This window comes from Myotis brandtii, unplaced genomic scaffold (assembly GCF_000412655.1).
Source record: "Myotis brandtii unplaced genomic scaffold, ASM41265v1 scaffold48, whole genome shotgun sequence".
Taxonomy (NCBI): domain Eukaryota; kingdom Metazoa; phylum Chordata; class Mammalia; order Chiroptera; family Vespertilionidae; genus Myotis; species Myotis brandtii.
The window spans coordinates 4826669-4847655 of NW_005368341.1; the positions used below are offsets into that span (position 1 = coordinate 4826669).

At 40.8% G+C, this 20987-nt stretch overlaps 2 protein-coding genes across 11 annotated transcripts in view; one reads left to right on the plus strand and one right to left on the minus strand.

Annotated features, from left to right (window-relative positions):
* PON1 (paraoxonase 1) overlaps window positions 1–2688 on the plus strand; it is a 26392-nt gene extending 23704 nt beyond the window's left edge. Inside the window, exon 9 of the mRNA XM_005876060.2 lies at window positions 2280–2688. Within this exon, the coding sequence (XP_005876122.1) occupies window positions 2280–2438 (159 nt within the window). The 3' untranslated portion in view covers window positions 2439–2688. The remainder of the gene's footprint in view (window positions 1–2279) is intronic.
* Window positions 2689–4789: 2101 nt separating this feature from the next.
* The window catches only part of PPP1R9A (protein phosphatase 1, regulatory subunit 9A), a 236164-nt gene continuing 219966 nt past the window's right edge, over window positions 4790–20987 (minus strand). For 5 of the 10 annotated variants that reach the window (XM_005876064.2, XM_005876063.2, XM_014547628.1 and 2 more), the window contains 5 exons: window positions 16364–16562; window positions 14296–14415; window positions 13418–13441; window positions 12202–12384; window positions 4790–10877 (listed from right to left, as the gene is read on the minus strand). In XM_005876064.2, coding sequence (XP_005876126.1) covers window positions 10674–10877; window positions 12202–12384; window positions 13418–13441; window positions 14296–14415; window positions 16364–16562 — 730 coding nt within the window. In that variant the 3' untranslated portion in view covers window positions 4790–10673. The remainder of the gene's footprint in view (window positions 10878–12201; window positions 12385–13417; window positions 13442–14295; window positions 14416–16363; window positions 16563–20987) is intronic. The other 5 variants (XM_005876061.2, XM_014547630.1, XM_005876066.2 and 2 more) reach the window with 4 other exon arrangements.

A 20987-nucleotide genomic window follows, 5' to 3' on the forward strand; every position in this document is an offset into this window, starting at 1 on the left:
GAGGGCTGCCGGGCTGCCAGAGGGATGTCTGATTGCCATCTTAGGCCCAATCCCCCAGGGAGCGGGCCTAAGCCAGCAGGTGGTCATCCCCTAGGGGTCCCAGACTGCAAGAGGGCACAGGCCGGGCTGAGGCACCCCCCCTCCACCCCGAGTGCACAAATTTTTGTGCACCGGGCCTCTAGTATATATATAATGTATCACATTGCCATGGCCTCATCATTTGTTACCTGCCTTCCTATTCAACTCCCCCTTCAGTATGTGCCCAAGCTGACACAAGGGACCAGTCCTAAAACACAAATGGGCAATGTCTACCTTCCCTGCCATTGGGAATGTATATCACTAGCTAGAATTATTTTGGATTAAAATACTTATCTTCCACCTCAGTTTTACTACCCCAAAACCCTATTTGTGTCCATGGTCTTTAATCAGTGGACTATTTTGTCGTGTAAGAACATGAAACTCATTTGGCCACAGGCATTTTCATGTTTACTGTGACTTGCTAGTGTGAGTTTTCAGTATGTATTAATTATACTTGCTATTTACATCAACTATAGGTTATATTTTTGAATTGGTCTATTGCTCTGTATTCTTTTTAAAGCTACCCCACCAGGAAAAAAAATATTTTATAGCCTGTGTCTTGGATTAAACACACACACACACACACACACACACATACACACACCCAAATGTGTATTTCCAATTACATTATGGCCCTTCATACCTTTTATTTTTAGTTTTATAGGATAATTGTGATTGTGTTCAAATGCAATCCCTTGTACCTTTTGCTCATTCTTAGGTAGTAGGATGCCCTATGGTATGTTTATTTATTTATTAAATGTCTTTATTGATTTCAGAGAGGAAGGGAGAGGGAGAGAGATAGAAACATCAATGATGAGAATCATTGATCGGCTGCCTCCTGCACGCCCTCTACTGGGGATCGAGCTCACAACCCAGGCATGTGCCCTTGACCGGAATCGAACCCGGAACCCTTCAGTCCCCAGGCTGATGTTCTATCCACTGAACCAAAACAGCTAGGGCTGGTATGTTTAATAGACTTGAAGAAATGTATGCTGTGGTGTGGTCACTGGAACTCAGCATGTTAGATTCTAATTTGTTCTTGCTTGTTAGCTCATTTGGTGAACTTGGGTCATTTGCTATTGCATGGACTTGGTTTGCTGTTCTGGAAAAAATACTTCCTTTCTAATGATGGATCTGTTCAAGCATACACAGCAAAAAGTCATAACAGTCCATTATCTAATACACTGCCCTATGGAAGAGTAATTTGGTTTTATTAAAAGAGGTTTAATTACTTAAGCCAAGGTGCACCATAAACTATTTCCCAGTAACTACTACACTTCAACACTACGGCAATTTTCTAAAACATCTGTTTTTGGTGCCAGTTGTTTTAAAGAGGTCTTTTTAAATGCTCCATTGACCCTTTTCTATCCAGACACTGGGTTCCTGGTCTGCCATATTTGGTGTTTTTGCATGTAGGTATCCTTTCTTCAGGTCATTGTATTTTACCCTAGAAAGAGTTTAAAGGGAACTTAACCTAGTCCCATCCATCCCATTCTACAGATGAGAAACCAATGGTGACTAGAACATCCAAAACACAGCCCTGGGCTCCACACTCACCATGTGTTCTTTATAGGAGGGTGAATAGTCTGAAATTTTCATTTATCAGCCCAAATGGTCAAATATTGGCCATTTAGCAGTCTAACATGCTACTACATCGTTGCTAATGATATCATCATATTTCTGCTCAACTAAATGAAGGAAACTGAACTTACAAGATCTTATAGTTGGGAACTTAAATTAAGAGGGATGGATAAGTGTGGTACAGAGATATGTTCTTTTGGGGCCGTACTTTTTTTTATTGCCAGCATTTAAAAACCAAGAATTAAGTGTAAACATCCAGATTCCTAGTTTATCTGAAAATACACAAAAACTATCCTGAATGCCAGCATGGCAATAATTTTACTATTACGAACAGCCCCTCCCCACAATTTACCAGTCACTACTGCTCCCTAAGGCTTCCCACCCAAGCTGTGCTACTCATTTACATTTCTTGCCTCACCTCTGTAGGCCGGTGTCACTATCTCTATTTAAGATCAGAACCTGTTATTGTGCCGATAAGGAAACAGGCGTCTTATATAGAGAGTAATTTTGGAACAAAATATGATTTACCTAAAGGCTTCTTCTGGAGAAATGACCCATATTTAAAGTTATGTTTTAAGTGGCTTTTAAACAAAATTAACCAATTGTTATTTCTTTGATAGGTGATCCAAATCCAGAACATTTTAACAGAAGAACCCAAAGTCACAGTGGTTTATGCAGAAAATGGTACAGTGTTGCAAGGAAGTACAGTGGCCTCTGTGTACAAGGGGAAATTGCTGATTGGCACCGTATTCCACAAAGCTCTTTGCTGCAAGCTCTAACAGGCCGAAATGCACCCACACCATGGGAACTGTGAGCCCATCATTTCAACGGCTTGCCACCTCGAAGGGACCACAGTGATCTCATTAAACAATGAACGTTGACCCTAAATTAGGCCATAGTTAGGGATGAAAATGCTGTTTTACTTAGAACAAAGATGATTGTAAGGGTTTTTGACAGTACAAAATCAAATTGGTCTTGGGATACTTGTTTACCAGTAAAAATCCTTTACAATAAAATGGCTGAAATTTTGGTCATGTAACAGTATGTGACCCAAAAGGGTACTTTCCCTACGACATATGTTTTCTGAGTGCATGTGACTTATTGCTGCCTTGCTGAGTCTTGTTCAGAAAACAGGAGAGCAGGATGGCTTTACGGGTCATCAGAAATCCAGAAGCCACCCAGGGACTCCAGTTCACATGCCGGGAACGGGACGTGCACTAAAAATGACCCTTCAACTCTAGGCACTTCTCCTTAAGCAAAGCCATTAGACATATTGCACATCAGACTTACGTTTCCCCCTTTACGTATGACTTTCTCGGTAAATGTAAACTCAAATGCTTCAACTTTCCTTCTACTCTTGCTTATTCAATTCTCCTCTAGCAAAAGGCATGCAGGAAAATCTTAAAATTCTTGGGAGTGTTGTCACACTTGAAAATTACCTGAGTCTCTGTTATCTCAGCACACATAGTACATTTTAGTTTCTTTTACCTGGTAAAAGGAAGAAGTTTGTTCACATCAGTGATTGGATACAGAACGAAACCCATAACTGATTCGGGTAAAGCTAAGTGTCCCCCCAAGAGAAGTTATTAAGGTGGCGGTCGTTCTTTTTCTAGTCTAGCTTGCCACAGAGGCTAAGAAGAAGACAATAGAAAAGTAAACAAAAGAAGAAATGATCAACAACCTCTCACTATCTTCTGAGGGACATACTCAGAAAAAAGATGACTATTATTTTCTTATGAAAGCCGAGGAAAAGGTTACCTGTCCTCCTTTATTTGTCTGTTCTAAGGTATGGCTTCCAGGATGAATTGTTTCTTCGCGACCTTAAGGCAGTCATGTTAGAAAGTGTCTCTAGGGCATTTGCCATGATGATGGTCTGGTATTTGGAGAGAGATGTTTTGCTGATAAATTGAGAACTGCTCCTGGTTTAAGACCACTGACTTAAAGTAATAAACAGGGACATTTTGTTTAGATCGAAAAACACTTTCCTCACATCAGGATAAAAGTTATTTTTAGTCGTTTCCATGGGCATGACGCCATGTGCCCTATGAGAGCTGGTTTGTGATGCTGTTCACAGCCCTCGAAGCTGGAATATTGTTTGGAAACGATCAATAGCTGTGGTGATTAGTTTGAAAAAAGCTACATATTTCCTTTATTTAAAAAAATAATTTTATTGATTCCAGAGAGGAAGGGATAGAAACATCAATGATGAGAATCATTGATTGGCTGCCTCCTGCACGCCCCCTGCTGGGGATCAAGCACACAACCTGGGCATGTGCCCTAAGAATCAAACTGTGACCACCTGGTTCACAGGTTGGCTCTCAACCACTGACCCGTGCTGGCTGGGCAACCACATATTTCCTTTAAAGAGAATCACTTGATATCAATAAAATGACCACAGTCTGTTCTCTCTTGTTTCTAACAAAATAAGCAAATTCTGTCCCCTGGCTACCCACCTCACCCAAGAGAAAGCTATCCACCAACTGAACATAGCTTACATGAAAGATCATTCAAAAAGGGACACAAGCGTCCCCTTGGTTTGGAATTTCTTAACATGCTCCAGGGTAAACAGTTGAGTTCACTTATTCTGTTGCTTTCATCTAAATTTTTTGCACTGCCAAAGGTTTAGTCACAGATAAATTAGGGAGTGCATGTATGTGTGACAGAGAGAAATTAATACCCTTCATTTGATATATTCGTCTTCTCACCACTTAAAGCTTTAGAAGTAAAATTGTTGAAAGAAGCCCCATACTCTGGGATGGTCTGATTCTTAGCTCTCCACAACACGCTCTGTAACTGTGTGAGGCCAACTGGTTACAGATTTGTCAACGACCTTTACCTGGCTGACAGGTTTTAGAAACTGTGATGGTGAAGCCACAGTGGAAACCAAGAGATGGGCGAGGGAACTTCTAGTGGAAGCTTTGATCTTTAACTTTATGCCCAGCTCCATAATTGTGCTTTCAACATAATTCCTGCAGTCCATTTACACTTCAGCAGGGCTAAAACGTATTTTTAGCTTCATTTCCATGGAAATGTGCACTTTGCCCTTGATTGATAGATGCATTTTGACAGTTAATACAGGTTTATCCAGTCAAGGTGAAAATGGGAGAGGAAAAACAATGACATCAACAGATCTCAGTATTACTCTTTTTTATTGCATTCGTTGTCTAACAACAATAATACTCATTGGCAAGAAATTTATTTACACTAACAAATTAAACTTAATCACATGTATTTTTAGATTGATCAGAAAACAAAGGATATCTTGCTTCGAATGCCTCTGAAAACCAAAGAGTAAGAAATGTCATTGGAAATGGAACAATCTAGAGAAATACATAATAACCAAGCACAGAGAACAATTCAGACGTGGCACTATTGTCTCTTCCATGCAAATGATTGGACACCGAAAGGTACAAATCAAGGTTCAGATAACATGCTATCCATATTTATTGGACTTAAAATGACTTCCAAACAACTTTTTTCCTTTATATAAAGAAAGATTAAAATAAACCAACTTTTTACAATGGGACAGAATTCATTCTCTCTCTTTTTTTATATTTCAGCCGGCCAGTTTGTTAGTCATATGCAGCACGTGTACTTGTGGTTCCATTGTAACACCATTAAAAAATACAAAAGCAGTAGTGATGACCATAAATAATACTAAGGAAAACATACACATAAATATTTAAGAGATTTCACTAAGCACTAACGAAGTCTGATGTTGTTGGGAGGCGTTTTCTAGCTGGAGTGCTTCCTAATTCACACTTTTTAATGTAATTTAACTATCCTTGGCCAATTGTTCTTTCACAGACGAAAGATGAAATCCTTAACAGAGAACCTGGGTGTGTCCATAAAACAGCCAGAGAACTAGAAGTATACACCTTCCAACAACATACTCACACTCATGTCCATTTGGCAATGACCCAACCAGGCCATCACTCAGCAAAAGAGGAAGTAATGGTCATGGGATGACAACGCTGCCATCAGAGAGCCAGTAGTTAGTGGCTTATGCATCACAGCGACCAAAAATGTCATATTAGAGCATGAGCAAGTGCACAAGAACACGCAGTGCGATTTTTAGCAAAGGACACTGCGGTTCGCAGTTGAAAATGCCTGAAGCTGCATAAACTTCTGAGTTTCAGCTCAGCGATGTGCAATCTCGACATCAAAGCGTTAACCAAACATTTGAGGAAACTTTATCTTACTAAAATACCAAGTTTCTAATAAATCAATTTTACCAAAATATATAGACATATAGAAGGATTAAGTGCATTTAGTAGAAGAAATACATTAAAAAAATCTCTTAAAATCTTATGAGCCATTCAATGTATACACAACACAAAAAGTGGCAATAAGGCTATGATTACTGCTGGGGGTGCTCACTGACAACACCAAGTTCCAAAGACAGGATCTATTTGTTGAATGCCATGTCATTGCGGTGTGTGTGTGCAAGGTGAGAGATATATTCACACATATGTAGTCTGTATAGCTACACAAGTGGCATGCACAGTGTCGAGAAGTTGCCTCTTGTTCCCTTATCCCTTGCCTCTTATTCATTCTTGAATCTTTAGCGCTAAAGACTGGCGTAGGGCCAAGGATGGGAAATCAGCATGTTCTTGCCTTCCCCACTCTGTAGATTTGGAAGTGGGTCACGTGCTGTACTTGGTCCACACACATATGTACGTGAGCCTTCAAGTAACAATCATTCCCTCAACGCATCGTGTAAGGCTCCTCTGTTCACCCTTGGGGAGAACTTAAGGCTTTCGTTTCCCAGGGGGACATGGATCCTTTAGGCTTCTTCTTTGCCCTCTGACTTCTTGGTTGGGTCTGTTCTATACTCCTACTTTTTTGTTATGCAAATACGACTGGTGTACTACTGGTGTTATTTTTTCCCCCAGTGTTTTGGACCAAGATTCAGTTTCCTGAGACTTTAAATAACTAAGAAAAACATAAATAAAATCTGCCTGCAGATTATGGTTGTTTTTCAGGAGTGAATTGCAGCAACCACATTCATATTTCTTACAACCCTGTTTTCTTTAGAAATTTACTTTTCACCCCATCATCATAATAAAAACAATTCTGGTAGAAAATATGGACATTTTACTTCCCTCATCCTTCAAGGCTTAGCTTCAGAATCGTTTACAGGTAGATCCTTGATTAAAGTACATTTGAACATTCAGAAGCCACTCAGGACTCAAGTAGGTGACATGAACCCTGGTGCTGCTGTCTCTCAAAGGGAAGTGCCCCTCATCTGCAGCTCTTGGGACAGTACCTTCAGTTACTCCGATGGGCTTTAGTAATACTTAAATACCTCAGTGTAACGAGGGGGCTACCACACATTCAAAGTGTAGTTGCTTCTTTAAAATTGTTAAGACACCTCCCTTTAGAATCTTCTTAAATCCCATTGTTAAACGCATGGTTTTCTCTCTTTAGGCTTGGTCTACATAACCTTTAACACTTTATAAATAAATCAGAATATCCATATAAATGCAAAATTTACCTTTTAAAATGTATTTGAAAGCACATGTTAATCCAATGGCACAAAGAACCTAGATGAGAATTATTTGTCTTCAGCAAAAACCATAGGGCTAATTAAAGTCAAACAATCTGTGATTATATTTGAAGCTTGGGCCTCGGACATTTTAAGATTTCAGACTAGAGATGAAAGAGAATAACAGGCAGTGGCAAGGGTTAATTTGGTTCCTCACTCTTCCTCTTGCCACTTTGTTTCCAACGATAACAGGAGCACCAGGTAGGTGTTCCCATTGCCTCCCTCTTAAAAGCTGAGGTTGGCATTAGCGCTGGAGTTAAAAATGCTTATGTGACGTTAAGGGTAGGAAATTCATCAAGCCCCAGCTAAAGAATGAAAGCATAGAATAGCTTTATTGTCAAAAAACTAGAGGAGGACTTCATCAGTCTGCTAGAAGGGGCAAAGTTGGTTTCTGACCTAACATCACTCTGAAGTTAACTTCTAATTCAGGAAGAAAGAGAGGGAGAGAGAGAGAGAATATGAATGAGAATGAGAAAACTGTTACATGAACTGTGAGTTACTCTAAGGGAGACAGTCTTAAAGAAAGTAATTCTGTTACAAAACTAAAGTCCTTCAATGGAAAAGCCTGACCCAGAACACTCCTCACCACACACCACCTGCCCTCCCCAAAGCATTACCTATACCCCCAACACTTTTGGCTATTGTCAGAGTCAAATAGAGCTGTCGTTTAGAGAATATAACCAGATATTCCCTTTTTGTTCATTTTCTGATAAAGAAAAAACTGCAAAGTCTTAAAGGTTCATGAAGCAACAATTCTGTGTTAAATTGCATGGACACTGAAAACCACTAGCATTAGAGCAGGAATGTGTACGGCACTGGCACCTCACTTAGGCATCATGCACTAGAGTTGATAAAAAAAAAAAAAGTACGAAAACAAAATGCTCCCAAGTCTTGAGGCCCTTCACTGTTTTCATGACCTTTCACCAGTCAGTTACATTTTATCCTTTTCTGGACAATCAAATCAAGTGCCTCTTATAATTTCAGCAGTTTTAAGTAGTAATGTTAAAAATAACTCATTCAGATGAAAATTACTATAATTTAAGTTAAAAAATCAAAATAGTTATAACACAAATGAAATGATTTGAAAAAAAGAATGTGATTAATAATATTGTCAGTTGGTCATTAATCTAAACATCGGAAGTATACAGATAAACTGAAAACTAAGAACAATATTTGAAGACTTTTAAGAAAATGCAATATAATAGATCATAAATTATGTGCAGAGACTGAGACTTACAGACATTTCCAGTATTTACATCCATTTTCAAATATTACCAAAGTGTAAACATAAGATAATCATCCTTCCATTTTCATTCTTAAAATGAATACAGTGAAATTTCCAGTGTGATCTAGATCACTTTTTTTCAAAGATATGCAAAGATGGCAAAAATGTACAATAGCAAGCACTAGTATTACCACATTTTGACTAATTTAGTCTTTTAGTATTAGAAAAGGTTTGCTGGAATTGGTAGTTCAGTAATAGTGGTTCCTTGTTTCTCATGGTATTAATAAATAGCAAAGCACCACACATCTCAAAATATAAATAGAATATCCAGTATGGCAGCTTCATTATCATACCCCAAAATGAAGACAGACAGAGAAAATATACATAGTGACGGGTAACTGTAAAACATAGCGAGTAATCTATACCTAGTGACAGAAGCACTGAAGCCAAACAGGCAATACTCTGCCACTAAAAAGGAGGCAGGCCTTCAGGAAAGAACTGAATTGTGAATTTCTAGTTTAGATTATTCCAGATTTCCCATATTCAGACAAGCAAAAAACAAAAACAAGCAAAACACAATGTTCAAAATAAGAGATGGAGCTATATGGGCTGGAGCCCTTTACATGATCTGTTACCTGTAACCTCAAAAAGCGCCCCTAAGCTCTGTGTATGTAACATTTCCAGTGCAAGATATGGACTGAGACTCTCCACCCAGAAAAGGAAGTAAAATACTTGTCAAAGAATTTGTCTGCCCTCAACTCTTATTCTGGAACCTGTCCCATGGAAAGTGGGTGACCTCATTTTTAGGGCCAATGCAGCAAACAGAACCAGATACATAATCATAAGGAGCAAAACAACAACATCAACAAAAAGATCCATTATTTGAAATTTCTCAAGATGAGTTATAGTTTCTCCTCCTTCTGCCTTAGTCCCTGGCATTTGAGTTAGTTTGACGAAATGTTGAAATCCTTAATACTGGCTTTAAAATATGAGCTCCACTGCTAGACTGTATTCTGGGTACTATCTTAAATAAACTTTAACTTTAAATGAAGATCCCTAAAGAATGGGAGAGAATGTCTCAGAAAAACCATTCAGAGCATCTCTAAACATAACTGACAGCTCACCTTTATGGGGACATTCTGTGTGCTCAAATTGCTTCTCTAGTTGCATGTTACTCAAATCTAAGTTTTCTCGAACTGGTATTTCTATTGTTTTTAAAAGTACATTTGTTAAAATACTAGCCGAGTCCACTTGGGAAATCTTGAGTTGAAAATATGTGACGAGTTCCCGACTGTGTCATCATCGGGCTGCAGACTAGCCAGAATGTTCCCCGGGAGAGGAAACCTGAAAATGTTGGTTTCCTTAAAAACCAATTTCCTGTTCAATTTGTTGGGGAAAAGGAATTTTGTCGTGTGTGTCAGTGTTGCTGACAAACTGAGATGCTGCAGTAGCAAAGTAAACAACAGATCCCAATATCCCATGGCTGCATTCATGTCAGATTTTTCCTTTGTTTGGCTAAATCTGGAAGATAAATATTATCCTCAGAATCCCAAGGTAATACCACATCCACATTCTTAAGGCTTTTGCTTCCTTCTGGGGTGAACACATACTAGAATTCTTTTCTCTCCTTCAGATGCCCAGCAAGCAGAACAGTTTGCTCAACTTCTGCCATGGGAAGTGATTCTGGGGCAGAGCACCCACGTTTCCACAGTGGGGTTGTCTCACTGTCCAGACACAGAAATAAGGGGGACCTTTCTCACACTTTGGAGTGGATCCTGCAGCCGAGATCTCATGGCAGGAGGGCGCTCAAGCCATGCAGACAGACACAAACACCCAGGGTCAGGACCCCATGCTGGACATCCATGGCACTCCATTTCACAACACCAGGGTGGGTCATGCTCTTGTCGGGCACTGTCATGCTGGTTTTCCAAGTGACACACGCACCCACCCAACACAACACAAGATGTTGGTAAGTCAGAGAAGAGGGAAACATTTGCAGCTCTCACAAATGAGCTCCTTGGTTTGTTAAGAAACTAAAGGTGGCTTAGGATTATTTAAGTAGGTTAAAATGAAAGGAATTCTATTATCACAGAAAATGCAGGTATTCGACACCAGGTTCCCCAATCTGCCTACAGCACATTACCCCCGTCATCAGTTTCTTCTTCATTCCCCCGGAGGAGAGCGGGGCAGGAAGATGTGGGCCCTCCCTTGGGGCACCCTCTTCGCCTGGAAGAGGGTGTGTTACTGCTCCCCAGCCCCCTCTATTGCCATCTTTTCTGTCTTTCTAGATTTCCTCTGCATCTGCTCTTGTTCCTTCCTCCTCAGTTTTTCTCTCTGCTTTTCCATTTTCTCTTGAGCCTTCCGAGCCTTCTCTAGGGACACCTTCATTTCCTTGAGCTTTTTTTTGACCACTGCTCGGTCCTGCGATGATGCCATTCCAAGAGCCTTAAGAAGGAAATAGAAACAAACTGAATCTGGAAACCAGTGATTTCTCTGCTTATGATGAGGCCGATATCGCAATATGTTGTAACTCAAAAATTAATTTAAACACAATTGAGGTAAAAACTAAAGAAGAGCTGATTACATTTGCCAAAAATGTACAAGCTTTATTTGTTCTTTTGTTCTTTGAAGTCCCTAGCACAGTATGCCCCAAACCTTGCTAAGGAATGCTTTCCAGATTGGTAATTAATGGGTGAATGAATGAAAAAAGGTCACAATTCTGCTTCTCCAACCTTTAGGTTGTAGACATTTACAGGCAAAAGATAGGAGTGGGCCCCTGCTGCCACAGAGGGCTCCCGGAAGGGCAGGAAGAATCGACATGGCTTCCTTTCTGCCAATGTATTCATTGACAGTGAGGACCCAAAGTGTATTTAGCACCAGAATGCTCATGTCAGCAGACTAGCCATTCGCTCCCTGTAGGCAGACCTATAAAGGAAGCCTGATTATAACAAGAAGGTTGCTCAATTAGCTTGGAATTCAGAATACAGGGAGTTGGTTGCATAGTACTTTAAATGCTTCATGACCTTCAGCATCAACAGCGGGATGCATCCATCTCCCCAAGGGGACAGCCTTGTCAATGGACTTTCATATTTACAGGCTATTCATTGATCTCTAACCTTTTCAAGATTGTCACAAAATACTCATCTGCCCGTCCTCCCAGCAGGGGCTGAGGTCAGGGGTGGCAAGCTGGCTATAAGCTCCTTTTGCCCTTTCTCCGCAGGGATGGGCGCCACCTCAGCCTCTAAAGAGATGGACTGAACAGGTGAACATGAGAGAGCAATGGAGCGGGAGGGAAGACACTGCCGCACATATTTGGGGAAGAAAGTTCTGGGGAAAACATCATCCCGGTTTTGGAGTGGTCCCTGGTGTGCAGGGACGAGTCGGGATGGAGAGGAGACACGAATAAAGAAGGGGAGGTTCATGGATTTGGGTTTTAACTCTTATGTGATGAAGGAGTCCACATCGGCCATTATTAAAACTCATACTACATAGAAGTAAGTAGAGTTAATACATGGGCCATGTGTTGCTAGGTGGAAGCAATGGAGTGAGTCCCTCCCTCTCCTACTCAGCAGCCTACTCTTTAGATCCCCTAATGACTTTCTGAACCTGCATTTACTACTCAAACAATCCACCGTCCTTACTGCTGACGGTTGATGAGAATTACCTCTCCCATATGGAGAATGCTCTTATTTTAATGAAAACATTTTAGGTGCTATGAGCAATACAAATTATGCTTGGTAACCTAACACAGACATATATAATTCTTTACCTTCAGTTTATTTCCATCCAACTGCAGGAGTTGCTCTCCAGTGATGTTTTGGGCACTGAATTCAGATACATACTGCTCCAGATTTAGGCTCATGAGCCAGTGAGAAACCTGCTGCACACTCCACTCCTGAACGGCCCGATTCTGACACTGACTGTGCTTGGGAGACTGTCCGTCATCAAGGATCTGAGGTAGGAATGTCACGCAGTGTTGTTAAAGGGCTGAAGTGCTATGGCTCAGCATGGCATATTGCGCTATCCAAAGGAATTTCTTGCCTACTAGAGCCATATTTATTTTTAAACCATAGAATGATAAGCTAATGGTTCTAGTTGTGTATGTAACACACATACATGTTTATTACCTACATGTTTTTAGATGCTTGGAAACCTAGAAACTCCCCTAAATAAAACAGCATTTTCAAGGAAGTTTAATATTGACAAATCCACTCTAATGTTGCAAGCTTTTACATGAAAACACTTTGGAAAGATTATCAGATGCAGAAAACAAATATGCCATTTAATCCCTATAGACAATACATCACTCTGCATTTCTCCTCTGCTAAGACATTAGAGATATGTAAAAACACATTTAAAAGTATTGTGGTATCTTTCACTTAGAAGAGGAGAGCAATGAACCCTCAGGTATTTTTAGGGGGAAATTTCACCGCCATTATTTCACTTGCACAGCAAGCAAACCATGAGGGCAGTGGGGCAGGAGGTATCCATAATTACTTTTAATAAATGAGGAAACTGAGGTTCTGAACATCTACAGATCTGTCCAATGCAGAATATTACTTTTAATGGTGCAAAGGGCAGGTTGGTTCCTAGAACCACTACGCTGAGAGGCGATGAGGCGATGATGGGTCTGGGAGGAGAGACAGAAGCCACCTCAGTGACGGGCAGAGAGAACAGAAAAGGGGATGATGGGTAAGCCGAGATGAAGGCAAAGGAGGCGAAACAGAGGGAACTGGGTCAGTCAGGTAATGGTGATGGGGACACATCACGGGACTCTGGAGGTGGGATCTGGAGGTCCTCTTGAACTAGGAATATCTTTTAAACTGAGACATAGACAAGGGCAGAGTGAAACTACGTTAACACAAGGAACACCCCCAATGCAGAGGAAAGCGCTCTTGTATTGTTTGAGTTTTCAATCATCTGCAAAGAGAGAAAAGGTTCAAACAAAATACCAAAAACCACCACACAGCCCATTGATAGCTCACCTCGTCATCTATCATATCCAGGCTCTGAGTGAGGGAGCAACAAAGGAATCAAAGAGAAAAGTGTTACAGAAACAGGACACACAATATATACAGTACAGTCTTATAACATTAAAGTCACGCCAAGCCTGAAGAATATGGGCAAAAGAGTTTAAGAGAAAAAAATGTTTTACAAAACAAAACAACATGTTAGAAAGAAATAACTAAGAACACATATTTAGAGCAAAACTATCTTTACTTACGATGCCTCCCTCCCTCCCTCCCTTCCACTCCAATACTGGTATTTCTTTCCTTATCTCTTGGGGCATTAAGTCCATCACTAGTGTAATTTCCTGCCTCTCTTGCATATATTTATCTCCTGAGAATTCTTAGGAATGCTATTTTGACCCTCGCATCTAAATTCGTGGTCTGACACAGTTGTTCTTCCTTCTCAGAATTGTATCTCTCCCCTTTTCACTGCAGTGAATCTTAATCAGGAGCCACACCCAACTCAGAAGAAATATCAGATTTTTCGGGTGGGGGTGACGGTGGGAAAGGTGAGGGAGAAAGCAATGGTGAATTTGTGAACTCCGTGAGATTTCTGAGCTGTTTCCTACTTTTGCTCTCCAGTGCCCAGTCTCCCGCCCCCACACCTTTGCTAAGAGTCATGGCTCTGGAATCAGAGCCATGAACAGTAAGTGTACAGTAAGGGATGGCTCCAAGGGCCTCTGAAACAACAATTTGCTTTCATGTTGAGACAGAGAGGGAGACACCAATTTCCTAGCAAAGATCATGGCTCCAATTATCCACATGCAAAATCTACCTTAGACACATTTCCCTGTGACAGTTCACGGGTAGAACATATGTCGGGGCTAGCAGTTCTATGAGGGACATGAGCATACCTCATCTGATGACAGCGCTAGGGATTGAGAGAGCCCCGGGGTTCTGGGCTCCGCTCCTAGGCCGCTCAGGTCTGCCGAGCTGGTACTACTGGGACTGAAGTCATCGTTGAAGGTAAAATTCTGTAACAATAAACGAAGCTCAGGGTTAAAAGAGCACCGTGAAGGAACCCAAGGTAGGTGTGCTTGCAAGTTCTAAAAAGGTTATTTTGAAGTAATCTTATTAGTTCACTTTGGGGTTGGTGATGACCTTCGACCAGGCAGTGTCGGACACTGCACCTGCGGTGAATGGGGGATTCTGAGCGCTTCTCCGCCGGGTGAAAGGATAGGTGTTTTGGAGTAATGATTCTGCAGTCTCTTCAAGGGTGCAGCATTCATTATCCTCCGCAACTGCTCAGAGGAGTGATATTAATGAGCCTATCTTCTTTGACCCTAATGGTGATGAGCAACAGTGTAAGTAAAAAATGCAAGGTGGTGTGGAGAGCCTGAGCTATTAGGAACAGATGGCAACCCATATTAGAAAGGTAGCCGAGCACCCCCAGAAGGCCCGCTGCTGCTGCGATAAACACTGTGAGGAATGGCAGGTCCGCTCGGGGGTGTGACCTTCAAAGATGGTGGGTTCTGGGGGAGGTCACAACCTGACTGCACTGCCTGCGCCAGTACAACGCTCACGTGGCACCAGCAAAGCCCAAAGAGGCTGCACTACGAGCAGACACACGTTCCCAAATAGTTACCTGGGGGTAGAAAGAAAGCTTCCCCAGAACCTCATTAAAATGTTCAGTGGATATTAAAGTCAAATACGTTCACAGTGACTTCAGAGCTGCCTCGGTGAAAACATTTTAAACCAAATCTGGAGTCTCTCCAGTGTAAGATAATGGTAGAATTATTCAAACAACATTGAGATATATCAGATCCAATGCTGAAAATGTTTCAAGGCCCAAGTGGTCTACTGCTGTCAAAACTTCTTTTCTAATTGCTTCCCAGGGACTCTCAAGAACTTGGCCAACCCCATCTTGTTTCCTATTCCACTGCCTTAGAAATTGGACTGTCAGTTTTCCATTAGGTTCTCTTGTACTGGCTTAGCTGGCTGTCAAGAATAAATGCCATGCCAGAGGCTGGAGAGCTCAGTACCAAACAGACTGCAGGGTTTGCTGAATGTTCAGAGAAGACTGAATCAGAGCACGGAGCTGGGCTAGTAGAGCGTTTAAGCAGGAGGCATTCAACACAGCACATTACCATTTGGTACTGTCAGTGGAAATACAACCCCAAAGCCCATCAAAACCCTGTGAGTTGTTGACCACAAGAAAAGAATTAAATTCAAGTAACTTTAACCACATGTTTCTGTTTGAGAAAGAAAAGTGAACACAGATAAAAGGAGGCCACACAACATGTGAAAGTTAGCCACCGCATGTGTTTCAATAACATGTTAGGTAAGGTTTGCAGTGTCATGCTGGAAATAACCATCATGCATTTAAAAACAAGCAGCATCCATGCACATACTTCCTAATTCTGCTAAAGTTAAAGAACTTTCGTGATAGAATTACAACAGCTGTTCAACATGGAAGCTTGATTTAAGAGAAGAAATAAGTAAGGGTGCTATGTCAGCATTGGTTTGTTTTAAAGAGCTTCATTTAGATGTATTGAACACATATCCAGTCCCAAATTTATCTGTTTTCCAGTAAATCTTGACGAGCGCAGCAAAAATAGTTTGGTAATGTAATTTAAACTGGAATGCTTGGTAAACAGATCTATCACACTGTGCCGTGATTCAAATGCATCTTTCCCAGCATGGTTTCACTGTCAAACGGAGATTAAATAGCAATATGTGAAAAGACAGGCAAATCGAAGATTAACGCACAATCTAGCAGGGACCAGTATTAAAGAAGGTGATGGTTAAAGGGGCTTTCTGTTCCCCACACGGGAAGTACCATGCACTGTTTATTGCAGTGTTATCACATTGGTTTCTTGGATCCAGAGCACACACACAAGTTGAGAATGCTTCCCAAAGATTGAAGAGGAGGAAGAGATTTGGGGTTTTCTTGTTTGCTTTTTTAATCCAAGTGGTTTCTACCTTGGACCCCTTTTTATCTGAAATTAGAGTTTCAGGAGAAGGCTGGAGGGGACTTGGAGGTGAAGGCAGGTTCCTGAAGGAATAGGATCCTTTCCGGCTTTCGTGAAACCAGGAGAAAGGCATGCAAGGTGAGCGAGGGGAGGCCGGCGCTGCGGAGGAGGGCTTCGCTTTCCAGTGGTCCAGCCTGCCTCTGAAGATCCTGTTTCATGAAAAGAATGGGGGTGTTAGACAAAGAAAGGGCAGACGTGAAACTGACAGAAATGAACTCTGAAGGGGCTCCCAACACAGTTCGAAGTAACAAGTTGAGAAATTGTCCTGCACAACAGATACTTTTTTTCTTTCACTTTTGACTGGAACATTAATCCTAATCGTTATGGGTTGTTTTTTGTTGTTGTTTTTTGTGTGTCTAAATGGATTCTGTAATGACAGACGTTTTGTACTGCTATGTCCGTGATAAATTTTTATGAAATATGCCTAATAAATACAGGGATGGGCAAAAAGTTAGGTCTGCAGTTATTTGTATGGAAAATAACACAACAATTAATACATAGTAATGCAAGAATAAACCCTGTGTTTCACGTACTCACAACCGTACACTTACTTTTGCCAATGCCTGTGTATGTGGATGAATTACCATCCGGGAGGAGCATGTCGTTCAGGAGCTGCTCTGAGGTTAGTCATCACAGCACCCCCTAGTTGGAGACACACATCAGTGCCTCACTGCTGGTGACTTTAGCTACTGATGAGCATTCTTTCCTGGCCTCCTCTCAACTCAGATTCCCAAGGGTCTCAACTTTAGAAAATGATGTACTTAAATAACTTGGAAATTTCAGGGCTCAGGATACTTTAAGCAGAACATACACTTGGTTGGTTTTTCATCATAATCTTAGTGCCTTTTCATAGAAGGAGCACCAGACCTGAAGTCTTAATACTCTGCTTGGAGGTCAGGGTCTGCCACCTCCTGAACACAGGACCATGGGCCTTTGCTCAGCCTCTATTCCCTTATCTATAAAAGGGGGATGTTTTATGTATATCATATGTGGTTAAGAATTAAATGAGACGGTATGTGTAAAAAGTGCTTTGAAAACTATAATGATCTATGCTTACTGCTTAACATTCAAAGGCAGTTTGAAAACATGTTTTTCTTAATATCTTGCATTAGAGAAAAATAATTCTTAGAGAAAAATAATTCTTAGGAACTGAGGCAGGAATGGGCAGTAGTATCTGCATCTTGGAAGAGGTCACCCTCAAAATGTCCAAATGATACTTGATGCAGTGCCTACAATTTGTTAGCAGTTGGTGTCATGACAACAAAGAGATTCACTTTCATTTAAAAGTGACTCAACACCTTAGCTAGATAGCTAATGTCTGACATGGATACTGAATTTCAATCTTCTCACATCTCATTTCAAATATTTTGAAATATTACATGTTTCAAATTTACCTAAATAGTATAACTCCTAACAATTCCTGTTCATTTCCAAAGATTATTGTGAGAAGCAAATGGGACAATAAATGCAAAACCATCTTATAAACTGTAAAGCAATGTATACATGTAAAGGGATTGTAAGAATGATAATTAAAGAGAATGAAAAATCAGTGAAGTTTTGGAAGAATACTGACATCATAGGTTGGGGGTGAAAAACTGTTGGCCACACTAAAGATTCCAGAAAAGGGGATGATTTAAATGGTGTATTTCTTTTTCTTTTCTTTTTCTTAGTGAATGGGAGCCATTCAATTTTTGTTTTATTGATTTTTAGAGAGAGTGGGAGGGAAAGAGGAGAGAGAAACATTGATGTGACAGCAAAACATCGACTGGCTGCCTCCTGCATGCCCCCTACCAGGGATGGAGACCAAAACCTGGAATGTGCTCTGACCAGGACTTGAACTGGCAACCTTTCAGTGCATGGGACGATGCCCAACCAACTGAGCCACACCGGCCAGGGCTAAATGGTGTTTTTCTTAAAATGACAACAACAACAACAACAACAACAACAATAAAACCACAAAGGAATCTGCAAGGATAACAGAAAGACCGACCAGAGAGGGGCCAACCTTCAATTTCATCTTAAAGTTTTAAAAAAATGTTGTATCCTTAAACCCACCTACTTCTTATGAAACGATGGAGGAGAGGAGTACAATAACTGAACTGAACGCATGTAAGCAGAGGCAGATTGGTCTTCTGTGGAAGTGCTTTCTGCTCCGGGGTCATGGACCAGTCTGCTAAGAATCACTGGGGCAGCTGTTCAAATGCAGATTGTTGGACACCCAGACTTACTGAATTAGAATTGTGAGAAAAGAAGGGAGGAGTTGATCTGGAATCTACTTTAACACATATCTGAGCTTACTCTTAAAAATTTTAATATCTATATTTATTAATATTATCCTGAATGCAAATATGAGGCTTTTGGAATAGAATAGGTTATTACATACTTACATAAAATTATTGCACTGGTTCCCCATACCATAATTTTCTCTCTCCATAACGAGAACCAGATGTCCTAAACTTGGTCTACACTGTAGGTGAGAAATGTAAAAAATATGAATCTGTACGGTTATAAAGGAGAGGGCCAGCTGTCCCTGCCTTGCCCTGAGAGAAGGAGAGAAATCCTATCTCCTCAATGTAAACAAATTCAACTTGGGAAGGATCTTGGGTTCTCTCAGCCTTTGGAAAGAAATATAAGTCCTGGGGGAGATAAAACAAGTTATCTCTAGCTTTACAAGCTTGGGAATGTCTCCATAGAGAGGTCTCAGCCCCCTCTCCCCATCCACACTCCTTAAAAATGGAACTACACATTGGGGAGTTGGCTCTCTCTGTCTTCCCATAATTTAACTTCTGAGGTTTATCTTTTAGCTCAGGCCCTACATTCCATTAAAAATGCTGAGAAAGCTCTAAAATAAAAATATTTTCTCAGTAGCCTCACACTCTTATAAGTTGGCATATCTGAAATAAACTGGACCTGATGATTTACTTTTCTCCTTTGGTTATAAATTTCTGAATCAATCAAAGTGATGTGGGAAATTCTTTAGGTGTTACATCCACAACTTAAATAAAGCATTGTAGTGCTTTGATACATGAATACTGTTTTAAGTTATAAAGAGGCCATTATCAATGCCAGCTAAACTATCTTCCTATTCCCAAGTGGACTGCCTTTGTAATAACCTTTTTAGAACAACCACTATCACTTTTTTTTTTGCAAGAAATAAGATTATTGGTACCTAATTTTTGTCATTCTAATTACTTATTTGTAAAGGACTTTTGGTAGTTCAAATCCTGGCCAGGCAACATTTCAAACAAAATCTGAAGACCACATCTAAATGCTGCCATAAAATTCTCGCTGCCAGGAAAATATCCAAGACTGATAATTCCAGGTGCACTTGGACATCCAGCGCTGAAGGCAGGCCTGCAGGCCACAGTGGGGGTGAGATAAAGGAGGTGAGGGAAGCTCAGCCTTGGTGATATCCAGAGGCTTTCTTGGACAATGAAGATAATGGAAGGCAAGAGGAAAAGTCACACAGAAAGCAATGCAAGCCCACTTCTAAAGAGATGGCCACGTCCTCACAGCTGTAAACCACCGGTTCTGAGGTATTCTGAAGAATATTTTCCAATTCTCCAGGAGGTCTGGCTGTGCCCCGCTGAGGCTATATCCTGCCCCCCTCATTTATTTGTGTATCCTCGATTCTAAAACTCCCTCCATACACTGATGTAACCTCTGTGTGTTTGCCAGTATCCACAAAGAGTTGAACAGGCATGCTTCCATTTGCTTGGACCTTGAGTAGAGAATGTTCATTTAAAAAAGCAAACTCTCCACTACTTTAAACTCATAGACCTATCAGCTTTCCAGACATGCTTTCTAAAATAAATGCCAATTTCCTTCCGGATAAATCGAACTATTGAGTCTACAAAAGGAGCACAGGAGTTTTGGTAACAATTATTCTATTATTGATCACTTACAGCCTGTTTCACTTGGTGGAGAAATGTATTAAGAATAAGATAAAATTCTTCCTTCCCTCCTTTCCTTCCCTTCCTCCTTTCTTTCTTAACATTTTTTACCCTCAGGGCAGGTTATGGGCTAAGTACTAACTCTATATTCATCCTTCATAATCCCCATGAAAAATCAAGATCAGTGGATATGAATTCTTAATGGATCTGAAAAGAATTTCTAGGTATGTGCTCTGTACTTCCTTCACAGCTTGTACACTAATGGCTCACTGTCATTGAATCGAATCATAGCTATATTTCTGATTATTTTATTGTTAGGAACTGGAATGCTAAAATGTCATTTGGGGGTGGGCGATGAGGTGGGGAAGTAAGTTTCCTGGCATTTAAAAGGTTTATAGTTTACAGCTCTATAGAACAATTAACTCATTTATATACATCTTGGAACCAGATTATCCTGAGGCTAGGACCCCAAAAATAAATTGCTAAGGTAAACACTCCATGGTGATTTTGGGGGGTTGGTTTTAACTTTGAATACAAGGTAAATCAGGGCACATACCTAGGTTGTAGGTATAATCCCTGGCCAGGGTGCTTATGGGAGGCAACTGAACCATGCTTGCTTCCTTCTCTCTCTCTCTCTCCCTCTCTCTCTCTCTCTCTCTCTCTCTTCCCCCCCTTCCTTTC